This window comes from Rhinichthys klamathensis, unplaced genomic scaffold, assembly GCF_029890125.1.
Source record: "Rhinichthys klamathensis goyatoka isolate OS25496 unplaced genomic scaffold, OSU_Roscu_1.1 h1tg000436l_1, whole genome shotgun sequence".
Classification (NCBI taxonomy): domain Eukaryota; kingdom Metazoa; phylum Chordata; class Actinopteri; order Cypriniformes; family Leuciscidae; genus Rhinichthys; species Rhinichthys klamathensis.
Window position 1 is genome coordinate 257,638 of NW_026606932.1, and position 21,500 is coordinate 279,137.

At 37.6% G+C, this 21,500-nt stretch overlaps 1 protein-coding gene across 1 annotated transcript in view; it reads left to right on the forward strand.

Annotated features, from left to right (window-relative positions):
- Positions 1-27: 27 nt before the first annotated feature.
- Positions 28-21,500, forward strand: part of wash1 (WAS protein family homolog 1) — a 22,901-nt gene continuing 1,428 nt past the window's right edge. The window contains exons 1-9 of the mRNA XM_056235981.1: positions 28-115; positions 800-940; positions 15,989-16,100; positions 17,502-17,648; positions 18,576-18,712; positions 18,816-18,951; positions 19,041-19,248; positions 19,457-19,636; positions 20,509-20,667. Of these exons, the coding sequence (XP_056091956.1) occupies positions 108-115; positions 800-940; positions 15,989-16,100; positions 17,502-17,648; positions 18,576-18,712; positions 18,816-18,951; positions 19,041-19,248; positions 19,457-19,636; positions 20,509-20,667 (1,228 nt within the window). The 5' untranslated portion in view covers positions 28-107. The remainder of the gene's footprint in view (positions 116-799; positions 941-15,988; positions 16,101-17,501; positions 17,649-18,575; positions 18,713-18,815; positions 18,952-19,040; positions 19,249-19,456; positions 19,637-20,508; positions 20,668-21,500) is intronic.

Below are 21,500 nucleotides of genomic sequence, written 5' to 3' on the forward strand. Positions count from 1 at the left end.
TTACGCGCCGACGTCAGGCGTCACGTGATCTGAGAGTGCGGAAGTTTTGATCCTGACAGACTCCGAGCGCATTCAAGCTTCTGAACGTTTGTGCTTTTGATATATAAATGGTCAGGTACAGTGTTCCCTTGTACTTGCATTTATTTTTATAGCAATATTTCATAGACATCTTATAGGCATCCCTTTGAGTTTCTTGCCGCTATGTTTTTTCCACCGGAGATAGCTGGAAGAAGACTGCGTTGTGTAACGTTAGATCTAACGTTAATGAGAATCATTGTAAAATTCAGCTGATTTTTTCAAATAGATAATTGTCATATTGTTATTATACACTCTTATTAAGGGGTTTGTATTGCGACATACAGCATAACACTGTTTGTTAGACTTTATCTAAACCTGTGTCCGAGTCATCATGTGACTTTCATTTGGTTAAGCCTCTGGGTTTGTTCCTGTTAAGGATGGATCAGTGTTTCATGTTGCTGTACTAGATTAGAGTCTTCTAGATTGGATCTAGATACGTGACCCATGTAACTGTGATGAAAGGGGGCGAAAAACACAAATCCCAGAGGATATTAAATTTGCATTTCCATCCATTGTCCATTGCAACAAAAAGAGTATTGTGGGGTGCCAACTTCAGTAGCCTATAATATGCAGTGTATACCTGTAACACAACATATCAATTTAGCTACTGCCATGGCAAAATATAACACTATATTTACAGTTTATGTGTTAAAGTGTGGTTCAGCGACATTTTTAACACAGATTAAATGATTCATTGGGGTGTATCTGTGTGTATGTGTAGGATGACGCAGAAACGTTACCTGGAGGGACAGGTGTACTCTGTACCTCTCATCCAGCCAGACCTGAGGAGGGAAGAGGCTGTCCATCAGATCACTGATGCATTACAGTACCTGGAAACTATATCAACAGACATCTTTACTAGGTAAACATAGATTTGTACACATTCAGTCGTAGTACAGAGTGTTTTTCTGCAGATCAGAGATGTAAAAGATCAAGGATACACGCAAACATTGAAGGCTACTTTTTGGGTCGCCTATTCAGGTCTCAACAATACGTTTTTTCATAGTTTTTCAACATTAGCTATGTTTCCATCCTCCGATTTTTATGCACATTTTGGGATATTGCATAAAAAACATTAGATGGAAACCCCAAAATGCGCATCAGTTAGGGGTGCAGCGATACACTCATGTCATGATTCGATACAAATCACGATACTTTACGATCACAATATTTTAAAGCAAAAGTTTATTATTATTATTAAAATAATATTAGTATTATTTCATTATTATTAGGACCCACAAATATTCCCCATGGCATTATTATACATTATATTCAACGTTATATAAAGTACTTTAATGTAGTAATTAGGGCTGGGGTAAACGATTATTACTTAAACGATTAGTCTGTCGATTATTTTATCGATTAGTCGACTAATCTAACGACTAATTGAACGATTCTTTTTTGTAACATGGAAATTGCAGGAGTGCACATTCAATGCACAACAATTTTGATCTGGTTCTTACAGAGTATCTACACTGTAAAATGTTTGGTAGGCTACTCAAATGAGCCCTATCACACTTGGATGTGGTGCTCATTTTAATGTTTTCAGTGCTCATAAAAAACATCCGGACTGATTTTTCGGTTTTGTTGACGGGGGTGGGGTTTACATGCGCTTCATAAGGCACACACGCACATTTGCACACACACGCGCAAGGTCTCTCGCTCTCTCCCTCGCTGCGCGCGCTACACGGTTTGGAGCTCGCAAGCTCTAGATTCCGGGAGATTTTAACTAATTTGCGGTCATCAGGGAGCCGCTATCACTATGCGGGAGACTTGGGATGTCAACTCCATTTGACAAAGAGCGCAAATAACGACACCTTTACGTTTGGGACTAAATTTGAAGTATTCCCATACCTTCGATGATTTAGTGCGAGCTGGGTTTTTTTAGGACTTTTTCTTTTGTTGGGACTTTTGCATGGCTTTGTTGTGAATTCTGTGAAGAGGTTGCTGTTTCGTCCTCGATTCTGCAATGTTTCGGTCTCCCACGTGTGTGTGGCGAGCTGTACCGCCGGGAACGGTGCAAAAAAATAAATACATAAATAAATAAATAAAGAAGCTTCGACAAAAAAATATGACGTCGACGAATTTTTGACGTCGAAGCGTCGACGTCATCGACGCGCCGCTACAGGCCTAGTAGTAATGTCACTAAAACTCAACTATCAGTTGAATGTCCGTGTTTACATCAGTATGCACGTTTGTAAATCTGTTCATCATATAAAGCCATTATGTGATGTCTCTTTAGAAGACTTGGATTTGATTAGACCGCTTGATTTACGATGCCTTTATGACATTTTTTGGATCTTTTTGGTTTTTAGGGGAATGGACTTTATGATGTACGAAAAAAGAGCCACCGTGGAAACTTCAATTTTTATTACAGATATTTTGTGCAAATTTCCCAGGAAGGGACGATTTTGTTCTCTTGAACACATGGGATGGAAACTGCATTTTGCGCAAATGTTTTATGCTATTGTAAGGGGTATACAGTCAAAGACCCAGAACCAGATATGAAGAATGAAGACCCGGAGTCAGAATTATAAAAAATTAAAGAAAAGTTTTACTGAAGATAGTTTGCATTTTCATCAGCAGAAGTCAGCTTCAAGACTCACACAGGAGTTCGTAGGCCGCCTCGCTTACAGTTACAAAGATCACAGCAGTTATACCATTTCCAAGGTCTAAGCTACGTCATTGCTTACAGGTTGAATGATTCTCATTGGCTAAGAAACATTAAGAGCCTAAACAATTTAACACATGTGAGGAGATAGGGGTGCCTATCGCCATTAGTAAGATAGTTGTCGTCCACTCATTGGATTTAGGCCTGTGGTGGCCTCGCAGGTTAGAGAAGGGCGCCGGGGTGTCTGGTCCGACCGTCCAGAACCTACATAGAATGTCATACGCACACACACACAAATAACAGACACTAGCAAATAACAGCTCCCATCAAGGCTGAAGAGAGTCTGAGCTCCTTATTATCAGTTAAGTATACCAAAACATAATGCTAAAACATTCACTCGTTTGGGAGAAAAACAGATCACTGGCATTTACTCCCAAGGAAGGAAATATACTGGAAAGAATACATTTTAATACAACAATTAAAGTTTGATAGTAACGCTCAATATAGCTTGACCATCTTTCCAGCGAAGAATCATATGTGCCCACGCTGCCTTTAGGACCCTCTAACCTTTCTACTGATCCCAGAGAAAGAGACAAACGGCCTTGTGGGTTACGTGGCCTTCGTGTCCTGCGTGTACTATGTGCAATCTCAAAGTAAGATTGGAAGGCACCTAAAAGAAACTGGTTACTTGCATCCATGCATTTAAGAAAATATAATTTCACAGGCACAAGAATATAAAAATTATTATGTGATAATGAATATATTTGATTATTGATTTTTATAAAGGAAGTATATAACCATTCAAAATGATATATGATTATATATGTATTTGAAGAGGCAAGGGATTTTGACCAACCCTTCAGTCCCCCGTTTTAGACCAATGTGGGGTCCAATACCGCCACGTCTGGTCTAACCAGTGAGGTCACTACGGAAGGGAGGAGTGGTGACGCATGCTCCCCTGCCGGGTCACACTTGTCTCTTCACCTCGTCATGGACATGCTGGATACTAAAAATTCCAGTCCCCATTAAGAGGCTCTCCCACCTTCCACTCACAACAGGACATCAATGTCATTCTTCCTCAGTTTATCAGTCAGGTTAAAATTTTTATAAAACACATAACTGATTACGAAACAAGTACATATTTTTTCTTTGGAAGCCAGGCTAAATAAGCAAGCACTATTGCTGTATTCCTACTAGCATGGGCTAGATCCACAGTCACTACTCAGATCCTAAATAAAGACATTGTCTATAATCATGAATACCAGAATATATGCACTAGTTTTTTATTTATTTATAAAATTATGATTTCCAAATCCATTTATTATAAACAAAGTTGGATGGTTAATCCATTATTTTCACTACCCCTTTTATAGACCCTTTAGGTTTAAAACACAATGGTTGTCTAACTAAAAATAAACAACAAACAATAAAATATTAATAATTAAGACCCATAATAATCGATGTAAGCCCTTTAAGTCTTTACTGAAATCATCCTTCAGTTTACAGTCACATAGCATGTACCATTTTAATTGTATAACATCTTATACCCTTTTTTGTTTGTTTCAAAAAATAGAAATAAAATAAAACAAATTCACATCATCATTTCAGTCATTATTTTACCACTAAAATATAGGATCGTTCCCCATTCTGCTTAATAAAGCTTTTGTTCATTCCTTATCCTTATATCACTTGAATCCCTGTCAATCATACAATGTCTAACCCTAACCTTTTTCATACCATTTAAACTTAATTTGACTTCCATAAATCCTATCAGAAATTGTATTTTCATAACATACATTTTCTTCTACTATATTTCTTCCATCTTGCCCTACATGCCAGTTCCTTCTGCATCCGAGTCTCTCACCACTGTCAGCCTAGTGACACTTAAAGTTCCCTCGTTAGGGGAATCATGGTATTTTATTAATTCTTCAATACTCTTGTTTTCTTATCATTAACTTCAACTTTATTTTTCATTATAACTACTTCTCACAGTATTTGTCTCAGTTCCACTTATCTTTACAGTTTTACAGAAACCAAAATATTATGTTACTCAGATCCCAGCCCACAGCCATATAGCTGCTTTCTCTTTTTACCTTTATTAAATTGTAGTTTTCTTAGACATCTAATGTCATACATACATTTAAGGGATTGAGAAATAAAACCTTTTCTTTTTAGAAGTTATATTCACTCCTTCTTTGTTCGCCCTCCGGCCTTTCAATAAAAATGAGGGAGCTCACTCTGGATAATTTGGATAGTGACTTAGCCAATGTGTCACTTTGTCTCTCTGCCGTCAAGTCTATATATATATTTTTTTTTTTCCTACGTTTATCCTTATGATCCCACCTAGTTGTCTATTTAAATTTAGACCCTCAGTTGAATTTAGACAAGAGTTTTACCCCATAATGGACGGCAATCTTCTTTACAATTCCAATTTATATAAAATACTAATCCAGAGAGTAATTCAGTTCAATATCATAAATGACGAAAGCATTCATAATTACCAATAGCAGACAGAGCTGGAAAACCACTCCAATTAAAGCTCGTCCCATGTTCTGCATTGTCTTTTCATCAGATTGTCTTAGAATTATCAACTTTTTTAAAGTTGGTCATTTCACTTAACCCATCTGTAATGATAAAACACTAATTCCAGAGGTTAATGACACAATATCCTCAAAATCAGGAAATAATAGTACCCCAAACTAATACATACAAGACATAAAGTGCTGTCACCATCATACGCACTCATACTAGACACACATATGTTAACTGTTCATTTTCAATGTTCATTTTTCTTTATATTATTGCTAAAAGATTTAAATTTTAAATAAGATTTTAAACTTCCCATTTTCCGGTAGCTTCTACCTAATTTTACATGGTCTCCCAACCAGTTTCAAAGCATGTCTTGTTCATTATTCATTAGAATTTAACAAGGTCAGCTGGGTTGTTTTGTTTCATTATCATTATTTTGCTTCAGCTTGCTCTAGCAGGCCAATAATGGAAAGACAGACACAGTTACCATCCCTTCCTCCGCTCAAGCAGTCTCTCTCACTATAAATAAATTTCTAAGACTGTAACTTATATAAAATGTAATATTAAATTCGTTACAATAATCTTTGACCATTCAACTTTGTTATCCAGACTTTTCTTAAATCAAAAGCTGTCTTCCTCTTTAGCCACCACCATGTCTAACGACCTTCAGGAGTTAAAACTATGTCATAGACCTATTAGTTCAAAATCAACACTATGATTTTCCTTGCCCATAAGGCAAACCAGTACATAAAAAGTTTTGCTACTGTCTCCACAACAACTAATGGGAATCACTTCATGGCCTCAGCTGGCTCTTGAAAGCCCACTCCTGTTAGCCCTTTATCTATAATCTCCATCAGGGTGTTTTCCCCTGGCATATTTGCAGACGCTTGTAACAATAAAAAAAAAACAAGCCATACAATGAATGCGGTTTCTGGTGATTGGTATTAGAGGAACATCACGTTTCTGGGTCAGACTGCCTGTAACTCCTCACAGCTCATCCGCCCTAACGATAAAGGATGCTGCTGGCCTCACAGTCATCCGCTCCACTCTCATACCTTTCTCACATAAACACCTCCATCTTGAGATGCCCAGTGACTTTACGTGATCCACTCTGGCTTAGGTTGCCCCCTGTCTGGCCAATAGAAGGTCTTACCTGTCATTGAGTAGCCACTCGTGCCCACTGGTGACCGCTCTTTCCCATCACAGGCTGTTTGCTTCAACAGAACTCAGCTGTTTTCTAGAGCTTAGGAAAGGCACGTTCAAGAGTCACCAGAGCCATTCGGATTGCCTAATAGTGTTCACATAGGGAGACAGGTCAGAACAACAGTATTTAATCACTTAAATCCATTAACTATCTTAAAAGCAGCAACCTAGCTACTTGGATTATACTCAGTGAATTTTAGATCACAACCGTACATTCAGTGTACATTTCCGTCGGCCCCTCCCCCGTTTCATGGTGGGGACTAAGATCAGACAAAGAAGTTACGGGTCCTAAAATAACCTAATCAAAGATGTCACTACAAATAGCTTATTATCACTTATGACACCGACTCAGGTAACAGCTTTTAGCTGACATTGACTGAGAGAGAGACATTGAATGAGGGAGGGACTGGTACACTGCACTCTGAACGTCTAACTTTATCTACCATCTTTTAACTCTATCCCAGCTTAAGGCATCTTTGCCAGAAATTACATACGGTTTCAAATAAACATATTATTTATATTTGTCTTTTGCACACACATCAGGAAATTTAGGCATTACAAATTTCCACTCAGATTGAGTCTGTTGCACTGGCAGTTTCAGCCACAGCACACATCAGATTCAGATAAGCAAACTGTTTCATTACAGCCCATAACAAACTTATCTTTTGAAAACTAAACATCAGCTTCTAGTTCTTTCATGGTCAACTTTTCAAGCTGTTTGTTTAATCAGCATTTAGCAACTGTTAATTCAGTACGGCTTCTGCTTATTTGTTTTACATAAAAATAATTATTCTAGTTCTCAATAACGTTTCACATTTCTCAATCTCAATTTTAATTGTCAAGTTCTCAACCATAGTTTAATATTTGACTTCAGTTTTCTCTTGGAGTTTATCAATCTCCAATTAGGATTCACACTAAGTTTGACGAGGCAAGCACTCTCTGCTTGTGATACTTTTGCAGTTATTGTAAATCATCTGTGAGATTAGTCTCTCTATATCATCTAAAACCTTTTTAAAATGTTTAATTACAACACAATCATCCTTTAAGTTACTTTGATATATTTTGCAACTCACATTTGTTGGAGTCATTAATTTTACATCAACCTGTATTCATCAATTCACTAAAAATTAGTATTATAGATCTTTTCTTCAAAAGGATTCACTTTAAGACTTCAATCTTTTGACCTTGTTTTATCTCTTGTTCTTTCTCAGACGACAACTTTAATATCGTCATTTAAACACTGATCTACTTTCAAACTCACATTATTACCAGAAATGTGTTGTCATTTTATCACATTTTTAAACACCTTCTCGGTGGGAATTTAGAGTTACGTATTAAATGGTCCTGATGACCACCATTAAAACACTCTCTGTCATCTGGTGGGTTCATGTGTCAGCCTCAACGGCTCCAACTTACTGCACGCCCTTGAAGCAGTGTGTCCCATTCAGGAATGCAAACAGAGCTACTGATTAAGCAGTTCTCTGTATTCTTTTACAGTCCACCAGTGGCTGATTTAATCATAATAACCCAATCATAATCTTCATCATTATTATTGGCAGAACATTAATTTTCATAAGCTGCAAAATATTGTTTTCACAAAGTGTCTGTTTAACTTTAGTCGCTTGTCGAGGGAAATTATCCCTGACCCAGAATTTCTTGCTTCTTGTAATCATCGTAAGCAATACGAGGCTAAACATTTTAATTTTTCAGTTTCTTTGTTTGTTTGTAGCCAGTCAAGTTGTTTAAATTTCCAATCAGAATCAAAATCCTGACTACCATTTACTTAATCATTTCTGCTAATTTCTTTGAAGTGAGGGCTTTAGAGCACAGCTGCTTACAGCGTTTGCTTTTCCTGTCTCACTATTTGTTTCAGGACTCTTCAGGTTACTGATTAAGTTATTACATTTTTCTGCCATATCTTAATCATGGTTCATACTCACCTGAAGTTATTGCAGAAATGGAGGCGGCGATCTTTGAACAACACAGCTTGGCTTCTGCGTGATGAAACTGCAAAGTATACTCCAAAATCACAGTTACATATACTGGTCCATGCCAATTTGGGTCACAACTTTTTAAATTTTTCTCTCGGAATCGTTCCTGATGCATCCCTGGCAAACAACCCTGTTATTGTTAGTATCCCTAACTGCCTGATTCACTTCACTAAGTTCGGGGATCCCCTATCTGAGATGGAAGAGATTGAGCAGGTTTACGGTGCCACTGGACCTCTAGCCCAGGGACGTGCTCTGCTGGGGTGGTGCTACACCAGTAATGCCCAGCGGGGCCCCCACAGAGCACGCTTCGCTTGCGCTGTCTGCTGCCGTTACCCTTAACGACGCTCTCAGCGACTTCTTATACTGTCAGCAGTATAATTAACTTACTCCTTCACTCGCCTCATCGGAGTGAAGCTTCACTCGCCTCATCGGAGTGAAGCTCTCCCGCTCTCCTTCAAAATCTCTTCCAGTCAGACAGCCCTAACAATTAACAAAAGCTTACTACCTTGTTTGTTGATTTGCCAGGGGTGTCACCGAGAATAATTGCCAGCGCATCCTCCACCATAACTGTAAGGGGTATACAGTCAAAGACCCAGAACCAGATATGAAGAATGAAGACCCGGAGTCAGAATTATAAAAAATTAAAGAAAAGTTTTACTGAAGATAGTTTGCATTTTCATCAGCAGAAGTCAGCTTCAAGACTCACACAGGAGTTCGTAGGCCGCCTCGCTTACAGTTACAAAGATCACAGCAGTTATACCATTTCCAAGGTCTAAGCTACGTCATTGCTTACAGGTTGAATGATTCTCATTGGCTAAGAAACATTAAGAGCCTAAACAATTTAACACATGTGAGGAGATAGGGGTGCCTATCGCCATTAGTAAGATAGTTGTCGTCCACTCATTGGATTTAGGCCTGTGGTGGCCTCGCAGGTTAGAGAAGGGCGCCGGGGTGTCTGGTCCGACCGTCCAGAACCTACATAGAATGTCATACGCACACACACACAAATAACAGACACTAGCAAATAACAGCTCCCATCAAGGCTGAAGAGAGTCTGAGCTCCTTATTATCAGTTAAGTATACCAAAACATAATGCTAAAACATTCACTCGTTTGGGAGAAAAACAGATCACTGGCATTTACTCCCAAGGAAGGAAATATACTGGAAAGAATACATTTTAATACAACAATTAAAGTTTGATAGTAACGCTCAATATAGCTTGACCATCTTTCCAGCGAAGAATCATATGTGCCCACGCTGCCTTTAGGACCCTCTAACCTTTCTACTGATCCCAGAGAAAGAGACAAACGGCCTTGTGGGTTACGTGGCCTTCGTGTCCTGCGTGTACTATGTGCAATCTCAAAGTAAGATTGGAAGGCACCTAAAAGAAACTGGTTACTTGCATCCATGCATTTAAGAAAATATAATTTCACAGGCACAAGAATATAAAAATTATTATGTGATAATGAATATATTTGATTATTGATTTTTATAAAGGAAGTATATAACCATTCAAAATGATATATGATTATATATGTATTTGAAGAGGCAAGGGATTTTGACCAACCCTTCACTATGTTCCAGTTTTGCGCACAAGTTAATAACATTTTCATTGGCACAGCTACAAAAAATAAGTATAGATTTTCTGAAAAAAATTGGTCACACTTTAGTTTAGGGTCCAATTATCACTATTAACTAACTATTAACTGCGACTTTTGCCAAAAATAAACTCCTAATTACTGCTTATTAATAGTAAGGTAGTTGTTAAGTTTAGGTATTGGTTAGGATTAAGGGATGTGGAATATGGTCATGCAGAATAAGGCATTAATATGTGCTTTATAAGTAATAATAAACAGCCAATATACTAGTAATATACTGGCTAATAAGCAACTAGTTAAAGCAATACTAAGTAAGATTTTTTACCTTAAAATAATGTTTCCAAAATCGTTTCAGTGGTTCATTTAGTCGTAACAGGGTGAAAGGCACTTCTGGATTCGCTTTGCGGTCCTATATCTGCTATAACCACGCTATGAAAGATTGCCAGATCGGGTCGCGTTTCTGTAGTTCTAATGAGACATAAGAAAACTACAAATTTGACTTGCTTTACGTCAAGCGTTACAATACTCATTATTTTGTTTTTCTTCGTTTCTGATGTCGCAATACATCATACTTTCATGAAATCATGCAACATACTCTACCTTGTCTGTGGACATCGTTCATTCCAAAGCCGGTGCTGGATAAACAACGAGCGTGCGTGCGACAGTAGGCTGCGGTAGGCTAAATTATTTACGACAGCGGTAATGGACAATTCCTCTTCCAACCTGTAGGGCGATCGCAGAGGAAAAGTTACTTGGTGTTGCTTTAATAGTGAGAATTGGACCCTGAACTAAAGTGTTACCAAAATATGTTTTGCCTCATATAAAATATGTTGCTAAAAATACATTTATTTTAGCAACATATTTTACATGACAAAAATATATTTTTCATATAATTTTAAGTTCTTTACAAAAAATTACTATAAATAATTTATTAGTTAATTTTTAATAGCTGGACATTATATACACTACCGTTTTTTAAAGAAATAATACTTTTATTAATCAATTATGCATTAAACTGATCAAAAGTGACAGTAAAAACATTTGTTACAGAAAATTTCTTTCTATTCAAAGAATCATGAGAAAAAAATGTATCATGGTTTCCACAAAAATATGAAGCAGCGCAACTGTTTTCAACATTGGTAATAATAATACATGTTTCTTGAGCATCAGATCAGCATATTAGAATGATTTCTGAAGGATCATGTGACACTTGATGACTGAAGTAGTGATGCTGAAAATTCAGCTTTGCATCACAGTATTGTGAAATATTATTACAATTATTTTAATATTTCACATTATGACTGTTTTTACTGTATTTTTTTAATAAATCAAATGCATGCAGCCTTGGTGAGCATAAGAGACTTCCTTTAAAAGCTTTTTTTTTTTTTAAATCTTATGGACCCCAAACTTTTGAATGGTAGTGCAACAAATTTAACTTCATGAAAACAATCACTTCATACAGTTTTGTTGGAACGGGTTCATCAAAATCTTGTATGTTGACCAGCTAGATAACTCTAGAAGGAACAACATTTCAAATGTTTATGAGTGTAAGGCGTAGAAACACATGTACATGATCAACAAACATAAGCTGTAGTGAAAACACAGCATTGGTCCTATAAAGTAAGTGACAGCTCCGTCAACGGGCCCAAAACTCCCTCACACTGGCCCTGGACCATCCTTATTGTTGCGCCTGGCTATTGAATGTGTGTTTAGACTGTGAAAATAACAAAGGAGAGAAATACAATGAAAGGTGTGTGTTTTGCATGAGACGCAGTTGTGAGGGAGTGAGTGCTCAAATATGCTAATTCCAGCTGAACAGGCTGGAAAACCATCCACAGCGTTACCATGACAACATGGCACGTAGGGGTCCAGGGAACATATTTGTGTGTGTGTGGTGAAGCAGTGCGTTTCTAGGTCAGCTCCATTAAGCCTCTCCTTCCCCCCTCTCTTTTAGTCATTCTTCTGTCATTTTCCCTCCTTTTCTAATGGAGGGTCTTTTCAGACAGCATGTAGTGCCATAGGCTACAGAAGAGCACACTTAGTAGTGATGATAGGACTGTGTACACATGCACAATTATGCTCACATTCCCAGTCCATTTTGTTTGTTTTCAGGCTGGTGTACTGTAGCTACCTTATGCAATCAAGGGATCTTTTTTCCATTTGTGATGTTTGTCCACAGAAGAAGTGTAGACAAGTGTAGAAAGAATTGATTGAACTTTATTTTCCAGTCTGTTTTCACAGAGCGGAAATCTTTCTTTGACACTGTAACATAAGACACATCACACATCAACAACACAAATACAAACAATAATATAGTTAAACACTGTAAAAAAGACAAATTAAAAAATATTAGCAGTCGCTCTATTGTTTCAATTAAAACACTGTACGATCACTGATCACTCACTGATAAAAAGGCCAAGACAGATGGCATTGTCATAGAGCCAGAAGGTCAGAGTATAGGTGCTGTTTTGTCTGCATAGCAATAGCATGCTGCAGTGCACCGTTTGCTTGGCTTGTCATTCAAACTGTTGTTTGGAGAAGTTTGCAGCAAAGTTTCGCATTCATCCTGGTTGTTGAATTTTTATGTGAATTTAAGATAGACTGTGAACTAAGATTTTTCAGTGACCAATGCTTATATATAAAGGCCAGTAAATCGATTAATTGCATCTAACATAAAAGTTTTTGTTTATATAATATGTGTGTATATATATATATATATATTTAAATATATGTATATACATTATTATATATATATGTGTGTGTGTGTATATATATATATATATATATATATATATATATATAAATATATATATATATTATATACACTCACCTAAAGGATTATTAGGAACACCTGTTCAATTTCTCATTAATGCAATTATCAACTAATCTATCAAGGGGTGTGGTCCTGGTCAAGGCAATCTCCTGAACTCCAAACTGAATGTCAGAATGGGAAAGAAAGGTGATTTTAAGCAATTTTGAGCGTGGCATGGTTGTTGGTGCCAGACGGGCCGGTCTGAATATTTCACAATCTGCTCAGTTACTGGGATTTTCACGCAAAACCATTTCTAGGGTTTACAAAGAATGGTGTGAAAAGGGAAAAACATCCAGTATGCGGCAGTCCTGTGGGCGAAAATGCCTTGTTGATGCTAGAGGTCAGAGGAGAATGGGCCGACTGATTCAAGCTGATAGAAGAGCAACTTGGACTGAAATAACCACTCGTTACAACTGAGGTATGCAGCAAAGCATTTGTGAAGCCACAACACGCACAACCTTGAGGCGGATGGGCTACAACAGCAGAAGACCCCACCGGGTACCACTCATCTCCACTACAAATAGGAAAAAGAGGTTACAATTTGCAAGAGCTCACCAAAATTGGACAGTTGAAGACTGGAAAAATGTTGCCTGGTCTGATGAGTCTCGATTTCTGTTGAGACATTCAGATCGTAGAGTCAGAATTTGGCGTAAACAGAATGAGAACATGGATCCATCATGCCTTGTTACCACTGTGCAGGCTGGTGGTGGTGGTGTAATGGTGTGGGGGATGTTTTCTTGGCACACTTTAGGCCCCTTAGTGCCAATTGGGCATCGTTTAAATGCCACGGCCTACCTGAGCATTGTTTCTGACCATGTCCATCCCTTTATGGCCACCATGTACCCATCCTCTGATGGCTACTTCCAGCAGGATAATGCACCGTGTCACAAAGCTCGAATCATTTCAAATTGGTTTCTTGAACATGACAATGAGTTCACTGTACTAAAATGGCCCCCACAGTCACCAGATCTCAACCCAATAGAGCATCTTTGGGATGTGGTGGAACGGGAGCTTCGTGCCCTGGATGTGCATCCCACAAATCTCCATCTACTGCAAGATGCTATCCTATCAGTATGGGCCAACATTTCTAAAGAATGCTTTCAGCACCTTGTTGAATCAATGCCACGTAGAATTAAGGCAGTTCTGAAGGCGAAAGGGGGTCAAACACAGTATTAGTATGGTGTTCCTAATAATCCTTTAGGTGAGTGTGTACACTCACCGGCCACTTTATTAGGTACCCCATGCTAGTAACGGGTTGGACCCCCTTTTGCCTTCAGAACTGCCTCAATTCTTCGTGGCATAGATTCAACAAGGTGCTGGAAGCATTCCTCAGGGAGTTTGGTCCATATTGACATGATGGCATCACACAGTTGCCGCAGATTTGTCGGCTGCACATCCATGATGCGAATCTCCCGTTCCACCACATCCCAAAGATGCTCTATTGGGTTGAGATCTGGTGACTGTGGAGGCCATTTTAGTACAGTGAACTCATTGTCATGTTCAAGAAACCAATTTGAAATGATTAGAGCTTTGTGACATGGTGGAAGTAGCCATCAGAGGATGGGTACATGGTGGCCATAAAGGGATGGACATGGTCAGAAACAATGCTCAGGTAGGCCGTGGCATTTAAACGATGCCCAATTGGCACTAAGGGGCCTAAAGTGTGCCAGGAAAACATCCCCCACACCATTACACCACCACCACCAGCCTGCACAGTGGTAACAAGGCATGATGGTTCCATGTTCTCATTCTGTTTACGCCAAATTCTGACTCTAACATCTGAATGTCTCAACAGAAATCGAGACTCATCAGACCAGGCAACATTTTTCCAGTCTTCAACTGTTCAATTTTGGTGAGCTCTTGCAAATTGTAGCCTCTTTTTCCTATTTGTAGTGGAGATGAGTGGTACCCGGTGGAGTTTTCTGCTGTTGTAGCCCATCCGCCTCAAGGTTGTGCGTGTTGTGGCTTCACAAATGCTTTGCTGCATACCTCGGTTGTAACGAGTGGTTATTTCAGTCACTGTTGCCCTTCTATCAGCTCGAACCAGTCTGGCCATTCTCCTCTGACCTCTGGCATCAACAAGGCATTTCCGCCCACAGAACTGCCGCTCACTGGATGTTTTTTCTTTTTCGGACCATTCTCTGTAAACCCTAGAGATGGTTGTGCGTGAAAATCCCAGTAGATTAGCAGTTTCTGAAATACTCAGACCAGCCCTTCTGGCACCAACAATCATGACACGTTCAAAGTCACTCAAATCAACTTTCTTCCCCATACTGATGCTCGGTTTGAACTGCAGGAGATTGTCTTGACCATGTCTACATGCCTAAATGCACTGAGTTGCCGCCATGTGATTGGCTGCTTAGAAATTAAGTGTTAACGAGCAGTTGGACAGGTGTACCTAATAAAGTGGTCGGTGAGTGTATATATATATATATATATATATATATATATATATATATATATATAATTACTATTATAACCTTTTTTAAAAGTATACTTTGTTCACTGAGGCTGCATTAATCTGATCAAAAATACAGTTAAAATAGTAAAATTGAAATATTACTATTTAAAATTAAACATTTATATTTTCGTGGAAACAATATATTTTTTCTTTGAATAATAGAAAGTTCAAAAGAACAGCATTTATTTAAAAATAGAAATCCTTTAAATTATAAACCTATAACATTATAAAACAACATTATAAAATTGTTTTTTTTTATATCATGCTTGATAAATATAATTTCTTTAAAAAACATTCCAAACTTTAAAACAGTAGTGTGTACTGTTTATATTTATATAACATATATACTGTTTTATTAATTAACAATGCACTTGTACCTTACCGCTTATAGCAAATTAAAGATAAAATATTGCTAAATTTATTCTTAATGCAGTATTTACATATATTTCACTCCTTCAATACTTGATAAACAGAATATATTTAATTCGTTGACAAGGCTATAGTAAAATTATCAGTGTTGAACGTACAAATAGTTAAATATCAGTCCAACCTAACTGGTTTAAAGTGGATTCATTGCAAAACAGTTGCAATCAACAACAAATTAGTTCAGAATTGAATTTCAGGTTACACTTTGGCGAAGTTTTGATCTAAATATGTCCACCTGTATTCTGCAGACATTTTTTTAACTTGGTTTGGCTTTGACAGGGTGTCTCAGAGCGTGGAGAAAAACCGTGCACACCTTCAGACCGTCACAGACCGGATCAAATTGGCTCAGGCCAGAGTCCAGAAGATCAAAGGAAGCAAGAAAGCCACAAAGGTGATGCAGATGATTCAGAATCACAGAAAATCTGACAGTCAGTCACACAGTGTAGAAGATAAACGTATTCTGCAAGAACTGTCTGGAGCAGCATGCGAATATGAATACATGTAGGCTAATGGTGTCAGCGTTGGTGTAGGAAGTTAGGACCCAAATGCAGAGATGCAATTCAGTGTTCTTTATTTAGAAAATGAAACCAAAGACAGACTAAAACTACCCCTTAGAGGAAAAAACACAAAAGGCATCCACCACGGCAGGTAGAGTAGGGCTTGAGAACACGGCTGGGTGCAGGACATGGCAAGGCTCTGAGCAGGGCAGGACACAACAAGGCTGGCAACAGGATACCACACATGGAGTGTATAGCCCCATTCGGACGGTAATTGTTTCTCATGGGGTCGTAAGGTATTTTCAACATTTACAGGGGTTAGTCTGTGATTTTATTGCCATCCGAATCCAGAATGTCAGTGTTTTTCTCCCACCACCCGGGTAAAAATCTGTTGTTTTGACAAACACCAAGGTCGTGTGGTGATTTAATTGCCGTCCGAATCCACATCTCTGAGTTTACAAGATGAGATCACTTCAAAATTCACTGTTTAAATCCTTTTTGATCTCTGCCGAGCACCGTACGTACGATGTACACTTTTATTACTGAAATGCTAAAAAGTATTTACAAGAACAATATTTCATCACAGCTCCACCTCAGCGAACAAAAAGGAGAAAGAGAAAAAAGTGCTGAAAGATTACGTGTATTTTCAGTCATCTTTAGTCAGACGCATTTACATTGTGACTGTGCCTCCGATGCAGTCAACTCTATCTGTGTCTGTAAAGGGGTGAACCAAATGGCTCATACTGATGGGTGTGAATGACAAGGGGAGAATAAATAGGGGAGCGAACAAGGAGGTGGGGCAACTGAACCTATAATCAGGTAACAGGTGGGGCTGGTTAAGACAATAAACAGGAGAGCACATGGCAGATAGAAACAAACATGACAACATGCTCACAATGACAAGACAATAGGAGTGCCAGAGCTCCGTCACCAAACCAAGAATAAACAGACCGAAGTGACAGAACCCGGACAAATGGTTAAAACAGTAAAAAATGACAAAACCTATTTTGCAAAAACAACAAAAACATTGTTTATATATAACAAATAAATAAAGCTTATTTTAGAATAATTAAGTTTTATTTTTGCTCTGTGATATTATTTTTATGACAATTAAGCACATTTACTGCATTATTATAATAAAAAACTTTATCTGTCGTGCACTTTGATCTTTAAAACTTTACATTTTACATTCACAAAGAGCCTTATTACACACTGCATGAAAGGTAATATTTGAAAAAGCATAATAGGGGCACTTTAAAGGTCTGAGTGGTTATATGTTTGATGTGTTTGTGCAGGTGTTCTCCAGTGCCAAATACCCCGCTCCAGAAAAACTGCAGGATTATTCTTCCATCTTTATGGGTGCAGTTGATCCCGCGTCCCAAAAGCGGCCTCGCTTTAAAGTTCAGAGCAAACTCCGCCCACTGGATGACAAGTCCTTACAGGTGAAAAACATTTGACAAACATGACAATGACTTCCTGTCATGCTCACTTTGCAGAGTAAATGGATCATATATTTTTTTAAATATGTGGAAATTAATGGATATAAGCTAGCATTTTGCTTTATTTATTTTTATATACTTTTAGATTGTAATGCATTATTGTAAAGACTTAAAGTCTGCAGTTCATAATTATTTCCCTTGTATAATTTAATTGAGTTTTCAACAACAACAAAAATCTTACATAAAGAGAGAAAGGGAACTCTCTTTAATCTATTTATTTATATTTGATTGTTTTATTTAACTACATTTTAAAACATGAATTGAATATTCATTTGTACATTTAAAAAGTGATTTATTTTTTTATTAAACAGAATTGATATTATAATATTACTATATCAACTCTGTTGCCATGATTTTTACGACACTTACAAGTAAAATTTCGGACTCAGTGTGCAAGGACCTTGTTTTAATTTGTTTTAAAATGTAGTTAAAATAATAAATGATTCAATTACTTTTTAAATTAAAATACAAATGGAAATATTTTAAACTTTATTTAATTAATGTTCTAAATGTAATTAAATAAATCAATAAAATATTAAATTAAAAATAATTTTGAAATACAGATTTTAAATTGCATTTAAAAAAAAATATTTTCCAATTGTTTTTTTTAAAATAAAATTTGTATACATCGAGTTAAAAATACCATTGGACAGTTCTCTTGTGTAGGCAATAATCAACCACACAAGCACGTAACAGTTGTTAAATGAAAAATTATAGATTTGTTTCAGCATTAAATTCTCTTTTTAAGAAGCTCCTTGTAGTTTCACGACCTTGAGCGCTAGGTTTGTAATGTCAAATTACAGTGTAAAACTCTCAACACAAATTGATGCTAAAATGATTCATGAAATGACAAACAAATGTGTTTCATAGGAGAAGTTGATGTATTTGCCAGTGTGCGTAAACACTAAGAAGCACTCTGAGGATGAGACTGAGGAGGGTTTGGGAAGTCTGCCGAGGAATGTCAACTCAGTCAGCTCCTTATTGCTGTTCAACACAACGGAGAACCTGTGAGTACACACACACCTACACATATTGACTGAATGCTGCACAGGCGATGCAACCTTATTACCGCTCATATAATCATCGCTATGTGTGTTTGTGTATTTTCAGCTATAAGAAATATGTGTTTCTTGACCCTCTGGCGGGCGCTGTAACGAAAACACACACCACGTTAGAGACGGAAAAGGAAGATAAACCGTTTGATGCACCGCTGTCGATCACCAAGAGAGAGCAGCTAGAAAGACAGGTGAGCTGTTCAGTCACACCTATACTAAGGCAATAAACTGACAACAGGATGCAAGCTTAGCTGATGTCTCTTTCACACTTTCTTCTCAGACCGCAGAGAATTATTTCTATGTGCCAGACCTGGGGCAAGTGCCGGAGATCGATGTGCCGTCTTACCTGCCTGACCTACCCGGCATCGCTGATGACCTCATGTACAGCGCTGACCTCGGGCCAGGATTCGCACCATCCGTTCCTGCCAGCAACAGCATCCCTGAACTTCCCTCGTTTGGCACAGAGCATGATGAATCTAGTGGATCCGGTGGGATCATTATTAACATTCTTTTATAACAGATTTTAAACTTAAAGAGGTTATATTATAAGAAAAATAATAATAATAATATTTATGTGTTATATTATTGTGCATATTTTTATATTATTCATATTCATTAAAAATAATAAATATGTATAATGTGACCCCTATGTTTTCCTTCATAGTCTAAACATTTTTTTAATACTTTTTTTTTAAGACTCTCATTTTAGGCTTGAGGCTCCGCCCCCTCCGCCGCCTCCACCCCCTCCTCCACCAGAGCCCACCCAGTTATTGGCCCCGCCCCCTGGAACTTCTCCAGCCCCGCCCCCTCCACCCCCACCTCCACCTATCACACCAGAATACACTGCTGTCACATCAAGCCAAGCCACTCCCACAAGTAAGATTCATTTTCATTGTATTTTTTATCATTTTATTGTTATTGCTTGTGAGGCAAAGCGACTGTGATGATGTCATAGCAATATTGAATTGCTATTGGTCTACTTTCTTGTAACTTTTTTTAGACTGCAAAGATGGTTGAAGGGATAGTTTTATCAAAATGTATTTTCATTTACATGTTGTTCCAAACCTGTATGAGTTTCTTTCTTCCGTTGAACATAAAAGAAGATATTTTAAAGAATGTTGGTAACCAGACAGCTGATTTTTTTCCTACTATGGAAGTCAATGAGTGCCGTCAACTGTGTGGTAATGACACAATTTTCAGTTTTGGGTGACCTATCAAATGCTCAAAACCTAAACTTATTTGAAACATGACTTTTATATTTCTGCCTTCTGCCCACAAACAACAAAAACAATATTTTTTTGTCCATATACACTACCAAGACTGCATTTATTTGATCAAAATTACAGTAAAAACAGTAATATTGTGAAATAGTATTACAATTTCAAACACCTGTTTGCTATGTTATATTTTAAAATGTAATTTATTCCTGTGATACAAGGCTGAATTTTCAGCATTATTACTCCAGTCTTCGGTGTCACATGATCCTTCAGAAATCATTCTAATATGCTGATTTGCTGCTCAAGAAACATGTATTATTATCATCAATGTTGAAAACAGTTGTGCTGCTTCATATTTTGGTGGAAACATTTTTTTTTTCAGGATTTTTTTGATGAATAGAAAGTTCAAAAGAACAGCATTTATTTGAAATAAACCTCACAAAAGCCTTTACTGTTACTTTTCTTCAATTGAATGCATCCTTGCTGAATAAAAGTATGTCAAACACATTCTTTTGTGTTTGTGTTTGCAAGGTGGGATGAAAGGCGCCCCTACTGAGGTGGTAAAGCCGTCGGACGGGCGAGCAAGCCTGCTGGAGTCGATCCGAAACGCCGGCGGCATCGGCAAAGCAAACCTCCGCAATGTGAAGGGCCGCAAGATGGAGAAGAAGAAACAGAAGGAACAAGAGCAAGGTCAGACGCCACAGTGTTTACACTCCGTGCTAAAAGCAGGCCGTGCATACTGTCAAACAGGGTCAATTAGAGGGTGTTAACATTAGCTAAACTGTTATTAGAATAAGAACTTGTTAGTAGTGTTTGCTAAGGCGAGCATAAAAAATCCTATGGCACCCAAGCCGTATGTAAGACTTGGGTCAGTAAGAAACAACCTAGTAATCGCATAGGTACATCCTAGCAACCACCCAGAATATATGTAAAAGTGTACTAGCCAGGTCAATATAATAAGTGTACAAAGTATTCTTTTTTTAAAACGAGGAATTCATTGTTTCAGTATCACTGATGTAAGGAAGAGTGCTGTGGTATTTGGAAAGGTCAAAATAGACATTTACTTTCATTAAATCTGCCCTATTAAGCCTTTTTAAATCTGCTTGACATTTGCTCTGGAATCGACTGCCTCTTGACTCACAAAGTCTCAGATATTTAAGACAAGTTCTTCATTGATATAGTGTCATTGGATAAACTATGTGGTCTTTTGAATTAGTCATCTCCGAGAGGTAATTACTAATGATTTAGGACTTGGGTGAGAATAAATGCCACAGTTAAGATTTGAGAGAACATAATTTAATATTCTTTACTACTTGTTAGTCTCCTGAAATATGGACTGTTGGAAACTGGTTTTCATTCTTTTGAGGAACACAAAAGAAAGATGTTTAGCAGTAAAAATTCACTCTGCTGTTTTTGTTTTTAATGAAAGTCTCTGAAAAAGTTTTTTAAAAAGCACAATAAAAGTGATCCGTATGACTTATGCGCGGATATACACTACTGTTCAAAAGTTTGTGGGTGGTCAG